The following is a 12,533-nucleotide window of genomic DNA, read 5'->3' on the forward strand; positions in this document are numbered from 1 at the left end:
ATAATAGCAACCAACCTTTTCAAGTTGGTCCAGTTCCTCCTCCTCCTCCTTCCTGCTTCCACCTTCATCTCTAGTTTTTCCTTCATCCTTACAACTTTCTGGTGAGGGGCTCTGCTCCTCCAGGGGGCCCTCATGGTCCCACAGGCCATAACGCTGTGCCACACACACACACACACACACACAGAAAAATACAAAGGCTGAAGTTAAGTTGGCTCTATCTTGCTCTTTATTGGATTTGGGGAAGTTGTCACATTGTGCCTCTCTGTCCCTCCCTCCAGCCACTTTCCTACATCACCAAACCCATTCACTGCACACATGTGCACTGTGCTAATACTAAAAGGTACACAGTGATCTGCCAGAGCAGCAGTGCTTTCTCTCTGCAGCCTGTTACCTCTTGAACATACACCTGCACATCTGCTTTCTGTATTTATAGCCCACCGGTGATGCATTTAGTCTTTCGAATAAATGACGAAGGTCAGAACGACTTCCGGTTCAAGTGAGGGTAGAGGAGCGAGGAAATGACAAATAACAGAGCTTTGGGATGTACCCAATCTTTTTTCTTTAGGAAGGTTCCTAACTGAGTGAAATGACCCGGAAGTATCTCAGTGGCAGCCATGATAAGAGCTGTTCGAGTTCTCTAAATGCTAAGGAGCTTCAATGCTTCCTCTCCTTTAGCAGGATACAGGATACACTGGACCGTTCTTTACGAAAGGAAAGGAAATATTGCCATCCCACAATTCCTTGCGGCAGCAACATTTAAAGCGACGCACCATTCGGTCTTTTACAGAAACAAACGATCAACGTGACCGACATGTCCATCCTCGGAGCATTGTAGTTTCACCACAGCATTTCCAAATTTAGTGACATACTGTAGATATTAAATGCACCTTTTGTGGTGCTGAGCCAGAAGCAGGTGTGCATTTATTTTGTCACCGCCCCTCCTCATCTGTGTTTTGGAGGGACATAGAGAAGTTTGTTTATAACAAGACTGGACATTCTATAACAATTCTAAAACATTCTTACTAAACTCGAACGTAATAATAAACCTTTGACTTACATGACATATCTTATACTTGTGGTTGGTAAATTTCACATACATAAGGCAAGATTCTCTAAGTCCTTCCCAAGCCTTAATATTTTTCTGGTTGAATTCAATTTGTACGTAGATACATTAACCCGTTAGCCTGGGAACCGGACGAATCTGCCGAGCTCATGTTTCATTTGGTCTGGCAGATACGTCTGGCCCCCCTTTCCATTTCAGACAGATTTCTGCCGTCCTGGATCTGTTTGGGCCAATCGCAGCCGTTTATCTAACATGGGGCACGTTTGATACGATGACTGACAGAGGAGCGTCACCGGTCCAGATTTGAAAGTCACATGTCACACGTTTCGCTGCTCTGATTGGTTGTAGGTCCTGGTCTGCGTCCAGTCTGCAGGTCTGTCCAGCGCAACGCACCAGGCTCCCGAGACTCAAACTGTCAAACTAGGCAGCGCTGATCGGATCTGAATCCAGGTTCTGTTACTGCGTTGCCTATTTCCCACACAGTTTAGTGTACTGTTTGGCTGTCGTTTGAGAAAGTTTGTGACCAGGCCGCCATTTTTTTTCCTGCTTGAAAACGGACCGAGCAGCGCCCCCACTTGCATGTGTCGCTCAGCACCTTTCGTTGCTCTGATTGGTTGTAGGTCTTTCCAATTGCGTCCAGAGGCAGTTTGGTCTGCGCCCGTTGAGGTTCCAGACTAATACGCATTTGTGAATTAGCCTGCCGATGCCAGACTATTAACCCTTATGACAAACAAAAAAAGTGAACGCACACTGTTACATTTTAAAGAATTATTTTTTTTGACCCCTGATGAAGGTATATTGACTTTTATTATTATTTTACTATTTATTGTGCTTTTATTATGTTTAGACACTTAATTTTTTTTTAGATTTCATTTAATTTTTTTACTTTTTTATATTTCCTTTGATTGATATATAATTTTTTTAAATCCTGAATTGTACAAGAATGTCCATTCTAGGGTTGCCCCCTAATAGTCGACTAAACGGTTAGTCCATGAGAAGAGTCTTAGTCGACCAAGTTTTCATTAGTCGAGTAGTCGCTGAAAAAAAGCCCTCAAACTGCATTCGGTAGCTGCGCCTTGTCACCGAGACGACAAATCAGGGGATTGTTACAACATGGACAACAAGGAATACAGTACCGACAGTGAGTTTGATATTTTTTCTCATATGATATCACTATAATATTATAGGGACACTGTGTATGTAATGTCCAGAGGTTCTCCAAAAAAGGGGAGATTTGTCTAGATTTGTCTGCTAGTTGTCTGTCACAGGTGCTATTGCTGGTCAAAGCTGAACAGAGTACGCGGAAAACATTCAGAACACACCCACATCAGGTTCAAACACCCAGAGCAGCAGTGTGGACCAGCACAGCGTTGGTGACTATTGCTGCTAGTTTACTGCTGTGAAACCAGAGGCCTTAGTCTTTTTCACCACTACAGTACAGTACTGAGTTTTCCTGATATTGTGTATGTAGCCATCAAATGCATATCCACGGCCCTTTTGCAATGTTCCAATTTTCAATTTTTCAATTCAATTTATTTTATTTATATAGCACCAATTCATAACAGAAGTTATCTCATTGCACTTTTCCTATAGAGCAGGTCTAGACCGAACTCTTTATATTATTATTTACCCAACAAATCCCACCATGAGCAAGCATTTGGCGACAGTGGCAAGGAAAAACTTCCTTTAAGAGGCAATTTAATTAGGTACAGCAGATAATATATGAAACATAAAATGAAATGAAAAACCTGCTTTTCTTAATTCTGTCTAAAAGCAAGGAACGGAATATGATATTATCATTGTAAACTTCATACTGGAATTCAAAGCTTGACAGGTCCTACTGAAATGGTCCAATGTCCACTGGCTGTATCTAAAGTCAGTGCATTCTGTTACCCAGATTGTAATGTTTGGGTAGCAAGAGGGCACTTTTCAGCACTAAATCTAACTGTAAAATTTGCAATTATTTTATTTGGAAAAGTGGAAGGTGGCCAATTATGCTCTTGTTGCTTTCACGCTGTATCACAACTTTAACATGTCCTTGCTTACGAGTTGTTGAGTGTAACCATCAATGTAATCACTGTAAATGCTAACTGACCATGAGCAGGGATCTGTGGAAGAACAGAGCCAGCAGCTGAAGAAGATCATATTTGATGTAGTTGTCAGTCTTATCCAGGCCCAGGATGCGAGGTGGGAAGAAAGGTTTGTCTTCATTTAGAGTCATCTCATAAACACTGTTCCAGGGAAAGAATCCAAACTGGAAAAGGTATTTCACCACCACCATCACCTGGAAAGAGGAAGACCAGCAGTCAAACCAGAAAGGGGCACAGAGAAGGCAACAGTACACATGCTGTACCTCATCAGACCAGTCAGCAACATATGTAAGCTTGTTGTGACCTGTATATAGCACTTCTCTTGGACTCATTACTGTAATTCAGTAATTGGATTACAGTGGTGAGAGATCTCTAATAATCAGTAATTGAGATATCATATACTGTATGATGAACAAACAATTAGAAGAGATGCTCTGAAGGTTAAGATAATGAGATCACAAGGGTATGGCTGAGTCTGAGTGGAAGTCTGCCTTCATCATGCCATATCAGCCCTCCCTGAATACAATTTTCTGTAATTATTTTATTGCCAGTGCTGCAAAAGAAACCTGCCTAGATTGGGGCGGCTGTGGCTTAGAGGTAGCGTGAATAAAATTTAGGAACACCCTCACATTAAAACAATGTTAAAATCAGCTTAAATCAGTTATTTCTTGGAAGCTGTTTTAACTTGTTTTTTTGGCCACTTGGGTGCAGGAGAACAAGCTGTAAACACAACATTTGACATTTGATCACCTTATTAAAGTTGATGTGTTAGCATTCATTTGGAGCGGTGTTTGTGTCACCTGTTAAATGAAAGTCCAATCTTCACTCTCCTTTTAGCCCTGATTTGGTCTCCACCAACTTCTGAGAAAATATCTGGCTGTTTAGCTGCTAAATGCTCCACTATGTTCACCAGCTAGTCATTAAGTTTCTCTGTCTGCTGTTTGGTGCTCAGCAGGGAGTCTACAGTGGGTTTATCAGAGCTGCTGGAAACGATGAGAGCGCTGAGACTGAACCAAAACAGTAGAGTTGCAGGCCGTAAAACCAAAACACTGAGCTGAAAGAGGCTACAAAGCTCCGTAGAGCTGCAGAGTTGGTGATGATCCATTGTGATTTTGTCATAATATAAAGAATACTGATTGGTGGATCTTTAAAGGCCCAATGTGTAGAATTTGTGACTTTGGTAATTCCCAAAATCATAGTGTCACAGAGAGTAATACATGCTCGTTTTTTGAAATATTGTCCTGTTTTGCACCTCAGAGCCACTGATGCTTTGGTATTTTTGCAGTGAAACAATATAAACAATATTGATGGCTTCTGGCAAAGAAGTTACTAAAGTTTCTGAAGTTGTCTCTCAGTGTTCATACCTCTGTGTAGACTATAGCAGTCATCCAAAACCTCTTGGTTGGTCTTGGAACAGCTAACATAGCCCATAGGAACACCAGTATGGGCAGGACCAGTGATATCACAGAGGCACTGACCACGTTGTTCAACACTATGATGAAATAGCAGACTAGCTCTGAGTTGGCAGCCAGCAGGTTGTACATGGCAAACAGCAACTTCAGCAGACGGTTCTGGTTGTTATAGAACTCTCTGCTCTGTTCTAGCTCCTCAATGAAGAACTGCCTGCAGAGAGAAGGTCACAGCTATGAACTTGTATTAATTTATCATTGTATTCATCACCAGTATTTCAACAACTCATAGAACCAATGACCAGAGCTGTGAAACAAAAAGCAAGTTGTAATAAACTATAGTTTCCCTTGAACACATTTATGACCCAAACATCGTGGTATTACTGCTGCTACACATAAAGCACTCTGTGAAACCAAGGTGGTCAAATGAAACCAGTAGCCGCTGTCACTGTGGATCACAGTATCTACCTGTCTCCCAGCAGCTCGCTGGCTGTTCGGGAGTGTCTGTGTTGTTGTTTGGATGGCACTGGTACCAGTTCCATGCTGCTGGATGGGGGTTCTGGACTCAAGAGGTTCCCAGTGCTGTTGAGCCTTGGCCTGGGGGTAGACCGGCCTGTCAACCCCCCGCTCTCCACCTCCAGGCAGCTGAGAGAGCGATTCAAACACACATACACGTAAAAATGCAAATACACAAAAAGTGACAAGTGGATTATTGTAAACAAATGTATTCTTCAGAACAAGACTTCATATCTAAAGCCCCTCTAGCTGCCACCCTATGAAACAGGTGGGCAAAACAAACACACTATTAACTGTCCTTAGATAGTCTAACCAGTAGTGACCCTGACATGTCCATTTTGTCCTGAGGGTATTGCTAGAGGAAAAGGTAATGAGGTGCCCAAAACAGAGAGGATTCATCCTGAATGAACATGCTCAGGAGGTTCCATGGTACTTATCACATCCAGCCCAAGAGCATCCATGTTTGAATAAGGACACGCGCTCATTACAGCACACAGAAGGACTCCTGAAAATTCCGCCTCAACCTGTGTACGTTTGCCAGGGTGTGGAGCCACATTAACAGCACGGTGTGTTCTAGGAGCGGTGCCTCTCAGCCACACTCTTTCTACACTGACCTGTATCTGGTGGAGTTTTCTGCATCAGTCTCATCCAAACAGGTCTCCAGTGTGGGACTCTCACTGCCCTGAGATACCTGGTCATCTGTGGAGTCTGCTGTTGTATGATGCTGAGGGAGATGGACACAAATTAGAGGATACGTGTGTGTGTGTGTGTGTTTGTCTGTGAGTGATCAGGTTTTGCTTAGCAAAAATCTCTGTACCTGCTGTATCTTGTGTATAATGAAGTAACGTTCATTGCACAGAACAGTAGATGTCTCTCTGTACTGTTTCGTTAGCAGGTTGAACCACTGAGTCAGTCCGTCCAACATGGCCAGAACTATGGCCCATAAGAAACGCAGGATATCCAAGATCCTCTGAACCATCTCGCCATGACCTGCAGCACACACACAGAGACGATGATACAGTAAAGGAAGCAAACTGGGACTGGCGGTAGATTCAGCAGGGTCCTGAGAAGAACTTTTTCCATACTTTGAAAAGATTGTGGATACATTTTAAATGTATGTGTGGAAATGACAAGGAGAGCACATTCTCACATTTGTACTAGTTCGGTCTTGTAAATCTTGTTGTATAATGGCAGCAGTAAAATAGGGCTACTCTTGCATGTGTGTACTGTTATCTTTGTACTGTCTAATAAACAGGATTGTTACACAGCTCTGTTGAATACTCGATGCTGATTGGTCAATTACGGCATTCTACGGTCAGTTATTCCTGAAGAGCAGACCGCTGCTATGGACGCAGTTCTGATCATAGACTCCGGAGTCCAATCATATTAATCCGCAGAAAGAAGTCCTTTTTAAATCAATATCTGGTGTCAAATTATTGATTTCTTTAGTAAATATCTGAGTAATAAGTGGGATAATGTACAGATAACATACAGCGAGGGTGATTCTAGGCCCGCATCACCCTGTCGGGTTTCATTTCGCAATAATGACCGGCTCGCTGTACGTTAACCCTTACCTATCCTAACCTAATAAAGTTGAGAATCTGAACCAATCAATTCAGTCTTAAGACTGATTGCACTGGCTTCATGATACTTAACTGAATTATACTCTATTTAGCTGTTTAGGCTCTTATTAAGTGCCCCATTTTCTGAACACACAACCAATAAACTGAAAGTATTTATTAGTTACTCTCATGATGCCAATAACTAACTACAAACACAAGAGGAAGCCATTCATTCACTGCGCACTGTAGACTGGACACATACATAACACACTATGGAGTGGACACAGCAGCATGTTGTGATGGGGAAAGGTGGAGTAAGCAAAGACCTTGAATGTGAACCTACCAGATTCCTGTTCCTCTGGCTCCTCCACCTCTTCCTGAATGACAGGCTCCTCAAACACATCGTCCCCACAACCTACACACACACACACACACACACACACAGTTTACAACTCATCTTGAGTCTAGATCACCCTACAAGAGCCGTACACCTGACATCTTTTTATTTTTCTCTTTTCCTTTTTAGTGTATGGTATGGTGAAGCTCCCGGACTCAGCCACTATAATATCCAGCAAAATACTTTACATGCAGCATGTGAGTCCCACCTTGTACAAAATAGGCAGCCGATTCCTATAATAAATGATGAAACTGAAGAGAGCAGGGGATTTACAGAAAAGGTTAGACTATTGAGAAATGGTCCTTCACACTCACTGTGCTCATTAATTACGGCTTCAACTGCAAAATACATTTGAAATTGATTACTGATGCAGCCTGTGAGGGACTACTCTTCTTCCTTCATATTTTACAACGCATTGCCTCACAAGTTAGACAGAAATGTGGACTTTACTGAGGCCACTCAGTCATGTTGAGAGAGAGATCACATGCTCTCCTCCTGACCACAACACTGAACATTACATTACAACAGAGTTTGCTCCGTTACTGTGTCTCACATCTGCTCTGGCATCCCTGACAGTAAAAAAGGATGTAAGAATATCTAACCCATCACAGAGAAAGCCTCCTGCTGTGAACCCATTCTTCCTTCTCTCTCTTTCTCTTTTCTCTCAATCCTCCTCAGCTGTCTCTGGTGTCTCTGTCGTTCTCTCAAAGCTGTTTTCACGCTGCTCACCCACGCTTGGTATGCCAACTGAGAGGAAAGAGTGAGAATTAACAACACAAAAAACATGCAAATTAGAGTTTAAACACTGCATGTTAACCATAGCAAACATTTTGATATAACAACTGCAACTATATGCAGTTTACAATATCAGTCAATTGTTTAAAATCATTTCATGTGGACATGTGACTCCACTGGACGCAGCTTTACAACTGTCTACTGCAGCATTAGACCTGGTAGTGGACTGTCTCTGGTCTTGCTGCAGCCCCACTGCTGTGTTTGTCCACAAACTCTACAGCACGGCTGGTGAGTAAACTGTAACTTGGCATGCGTGATGACAAATATAGCAACATAAGACTCCCATAAAAAAATGGTATATGGATATAGTGACCTGACAGGCAGTCTGAGGCTTCTGTTCTTCAGACTGCAGCTCCTCTTCATCCTCACTGTCTGATTCAAACAGGTAGTACTCTCCTGAGTGGAGAACTGTGTGTAGAAGAAACACATTACAGCCTCCTCTACCTTACTATACGGCGATTATCTAAAGTTAGATCAGAGGGACTACTTCACTCTTAGAGTATACTTTTCACCTATCAGTGGCGTGTCCTTGTGGTAATCCCAGATAAAACGTGTGTTTGCCATACCTGTAGCATGGTCCAACCACGGCTGGTGCCACTTTTTCTTCCTGGACCTTTTCTTGTCTGTCTGGGTCTCTGGAAGGAAACAAGAGAAGATTTAGATTTGAGGACAAACATATGAATGGTTTTACTAATGGTTGAATTAAAAACATAAATGCGACCTGAGGGTGGCGCTAGAGTAGAGGTCATGGGGTCATTCAAATTAAAGGGGTTCATCTTTATGGAAACATGAATGTGCTCAACAGATTTCATGGCATATTGCCCAGAAGATTAGCAAGAACAACTTAATATGGTAATACTAAAATAACTTCATTTATTTATCTTTCAAAAACAATACTTTACAAAAAAAAACGTAATATGTCAGGGTTGTGAGTCTCTCAGCTTGTTTCGGAGTTATTCTGCCCCTAGTGGTCAAACACTGATTCACGCAGCTTTAAGTGAAAGCAAACATGTATTCGCAGTAAAATGTACTCAGCTAACCATCAGTGGTACTCTTTGTGAAGAACAGCACAGTTTAGTTCATTGTCACATGCAATTCTTGTATCTCCAGTTTTCAGATCAGTTGAAGAAAGAATGAAGGAAAAAAATATGAGATGAAGGACAGACAGAAGGCAGACAGTACGCAGGGAATGAAAGAAAGTAGGAAGGGGGGAAGAAAGGAAAGAAGGAAAGACACCAATGTTATTTTATGAGCTTATGTTGAGTGTAAAATATTATTCAGTAACAACAGCCATATAAAAAATTACAATATTCCCTCTGAAAGCCTCTGGGCAGACCAACTGACTGACATCACCATTTTTTACAGCCCACAGTCAGTGGACCATCAAAGAAGACGCACAATGAAATGAAACTTGCCGACTGATGCACTTCGCTGCTGAGTTACACTGATTAAACCCTGAGGGGCGCTGCATCTTTCTAACAGCTTGACCAATATTTTTCCAATCAACCAGTAAACCAGTGAGTCATACCAGCAGTCTGACTCTTGTTGGAATCGTCACTTGTTTTGTGTCCATCTCTGTACTTCTGCTGCTTGGAGCGAATTCTCTGCATCCTGAGAGAAGAGGACAGGAAAAGGAAGGAGAGGAGACAGAAGAGTTGAACTTTGATTCTCTTTTGGAGCTAGTTCTTAATATTTGCTGTGGGCTAATGTAACTCTTTGTACTCTGTAGCTACCTGTTGGATTTTTGTCTAAGCTATATTTAGGTCAGGTGGGCACAGAGTTATGAGCCACATTTACATTATGTTTGAAGATTAACTTCAATCTTGTGGAATTTGTTAATTACACAAGATTATAGTTGTGACTTTAGACGAATAAGGGCTGAAAATACATAAAAATGCAACCTATCCTTTTTGTGATGCAACTTCTTTTTGCATATTTGCAAGCATTTATGTTTATTGTGAAATACACTATATGGCCAAAAGTATGTCCACAAACCCAAGTGTACTTTTGGTCTGGGTCTGTTTTTCCTGGCTTGGGCCCCTTGCAGTGAGTGCAAATCTTAATACTGCAGCATACAATGATATTTTAGAGTTGTCTTCCAACTTCTGTCAACAGTTTGGATTTGTCCCTTTCCTGTTTCAACATGACAATGCCCCATTCACAAAGCAGCTCCATAAAGAAAAGCTTTTCCCATTTTGGTGTAGACGAACTTGACTGGCCTGCACAGAGCCCTGACCTCAACCCCATCCAACAGCTTTGGGACTGAACATCAGTGTTGGACCTCACTAATGCTCCAGGGGCTGAATGGGAGCAAATCCCTGCAGCAGGTTCAACATCTGCTGGAGAGCTTGAAACCTGAAGAGTTGAGGCTGTTACAGCGGCACATTAATGACCATGGTGTCGAAATCACATCTTTCACATATGGGGAGAATGTTCAGGTGTCCATTTACTATTGGCCATGTAGTGTATTTGTGATAAGCAAATATCAGCCAATAATATTGGCCTGACAATATATCAGTCAGACTCCAGTTCAACAAGACTAAAGGCCTTTACACACGGGAGCGTGACGAATAAAACGCCCCGGTGTGTAAAGGCCTCCAGAGTCAACAGCCACGCTACTTAGACACAGCAGTGCTTTGAGCTGAATGCTAATGTCAGCATCAACCATCAAAATGCTGACATGCTAATGTTAAGCAGGTGTAATGTTTACCATGTTCACCATCTTAGTCTTAGCATGCTAACATTTGCTAATTAGCACTGAACACAAAGTACAGCTGAGAAATGTCATTAGTTTTGCAGGTATCTCGTCGGAAACTACAGCAGTGGAAACTCTCTCCCGATAACGGTGCTAGATGAAAGGTCATGGGATGATTTATTGTCTGGGAACCATGAATGTCTGTACAAATGTTTGTGCCAATCAAGTATGTAAAGATATTTCACTAGGTAAGTGTAAACTTTGTGGTGTAGGCAACGTGGATATCTGTGCCCAATTTCATGGCAAAACATCCAATAATTGTTGGGGACTTTCACTAAATACCAAAACTGTCAACCTCATGGTGGCGCTAGAGGAAACATCAGGGGGTCAGCAAAGTCGGTACAAGCACAAAATTACAAAAAGTAAAACAAATGAATTACAAAGTGGTGGACTGACTGACAGACCGACATTGCCTTCCCTAGAGCCTTCACCTCAAGGTTCAACACTCCATTTTTAAGGATTTCATCATCCTGCAATTCTACTTTGATGCACCATTATAATGCTACTCACAAGAGCAAATTTCATCAGCTGCACTTACTGTACTGCGAACACTTACGATCTCTTGAGCTGAGACAGAGATTTCCTCTCAGCTTGTTGGTGGAACTTAATGTTCTTCACGATACTGGCTCTGAAGAGCTCAAAGCCCCTGGAAGGAAGAAACAGCTGTCATTGCATTTGTCAGAAAGTAACTGCCTTTAGCAAGTAACTGGGGAGCCAATATCCACTGCAGCTTTATTTCAATTAACAAAGAAAATGTGTCAAATTAATTCTAGTCTCCACATTTGGGATCTTCTGCCATCCACCCCAGAGTTTTCTGTTTTTGTTTATTTGTGTGTGTAGCATGAAGGGATTACATTTTCGTGTTTTGTTGTCTTACAACATTAAATTAAAGTAGATGTAACATTTAACCAATTATGTGACTTCTACAACTTTACCAGTGATGATTTAGGTGTGTCCTTTTTAAGGGTGTGACGTATGCAAACATGTATGTTGTATTGAATATTTGTAATTAATTAAGATCACATGGTAGAGATCTGTTTTCCCTTTGACATTAAATGATCTTTTTCTGGTGATCAGTGTCATAAAGCCACATTAAATGAACACTATCAGTGTTGTTAAACGATAAAACATGAAAACTTCCATGTGAATGCTTTTTATAGGTGCTGTACGTACAGTATAATAAATGTCACTTTATCCTGTTAAACTGACACACAAGTCAAACCTGACATAACTCCATCCACTGAAGAAGACAGTGACATGTGGTTGAAAGCCTTGAAAAGTCAGTGGGACCTTTGAGCTTAGATTATTTTGTTACATATACTGTCCCCAAAGTTCAAGAATAAACATTCATCCTAAACTTTTTGGCTTGTGAGCCATTTAAATTAAATCATGTCTATTTCTCACACCTCATCACAGTTTCGGGGTTTAGTGTGAACATGAGTTGCAACCAAAGATGGATTTTTCTTTCTCAGATTAGTTTGATTTGAAGTATATTTAATTAAACATAATTATGTGTAACAGAGATATATTTTTTCTCCTAGCATTGGAAGCACTGCATTCGCTCCTTCAGTCAGTCAGTAATCTGTACGTTGGGTTTTACCTCGAGGCCTGTTTGGCAGAAGCCTGCAGCTCTGCCGCCACATGCAGGAAGTAGAAACTCAGGAAGACCCTCCGCTGCAGTAACAGGCAGAGGAAACAGATACTGTCCCAGATGATCCCGGCCTCTTCTACTGGGAGGCTGCAGGTCTTGCCACTCACTACTTTCGCTGTCAGGGAAAAAAAACGCACAATGACACATACCAAGATAAAATGTGACTGCTTCTGCTTTTTTCAGAAAATAGCATGTGAATGCAGTGCTGCTATTTCACAGCCTTCTAATATTGAAAGCTCCAGATCCAGACTCAACAGAAAAAGGGGATTTTTAAAAAGGATTTCTTGCACTGTTT

The 12,533-nt window shown here is 41.6% G+C and overlaps 1 protein-coding gene across 1 annotated transcript in view; it reads right to left on the bottom strand.

Annotated features, from left to right (window-relative positions):
* piezo1 (piezo-type mechanosensitive ion channel component 1) overlaps positions 1 to 12,533 on the bottom strand; it is a 94,046-nt gene that overhangs the window by 17,385 nt on the left and 64,128 nt on the right. The window contains 13 exon segments of the mRNA XM_044213011.1: positions 16 to 153; positions 3,159 to 3,347; positions 4,518 to 4,776; positions 5,031 to 5,207; positions 5,693 to 5,802; positions 5,896 to 6,068; positions 6,984 to 7,055; positions 7,640 to 7,784; positions 8,146 to 8,240; positions 8,399 to 8,467; positions 9,361 to 9,443; positions 11,144 to 11,233; positions 12,188 to 12,353. Coding sequence (XP_044068946.1) covers positions 16 to 153; positions 3,159 to 3,347; positions 4,518 to 4,776; positions 5,031 to 5,207; positions 5,693 to 5,802; positions 5,896 to 6,068; positions 6,984 to 7,055; positions 7,640 to 7,784; positions 8,146 to 8,240; positions 8,399 to 8,467; positions 9,361 to 9,443; positions 11,144 to 11,233; positions 12,188 to 12,353 — 1,766 coding nt within the window.

The sequence above is a fragment of the Siniperca chuatsi genome, linkage group LG11, assembly GCF_020085105.1.
Source record: "Siniperca chuatsi isolate FFG_IHB_CAS linkage group LG11, ASM2008510v1, whole genome shotgun sequence".
Lineage (NCBI taxonomy): Eukaryota > Metazoa > Chordata > Actinopteri > Centrarchiformes > Sinipercidae > Siniperca > Siniperca chuatsi.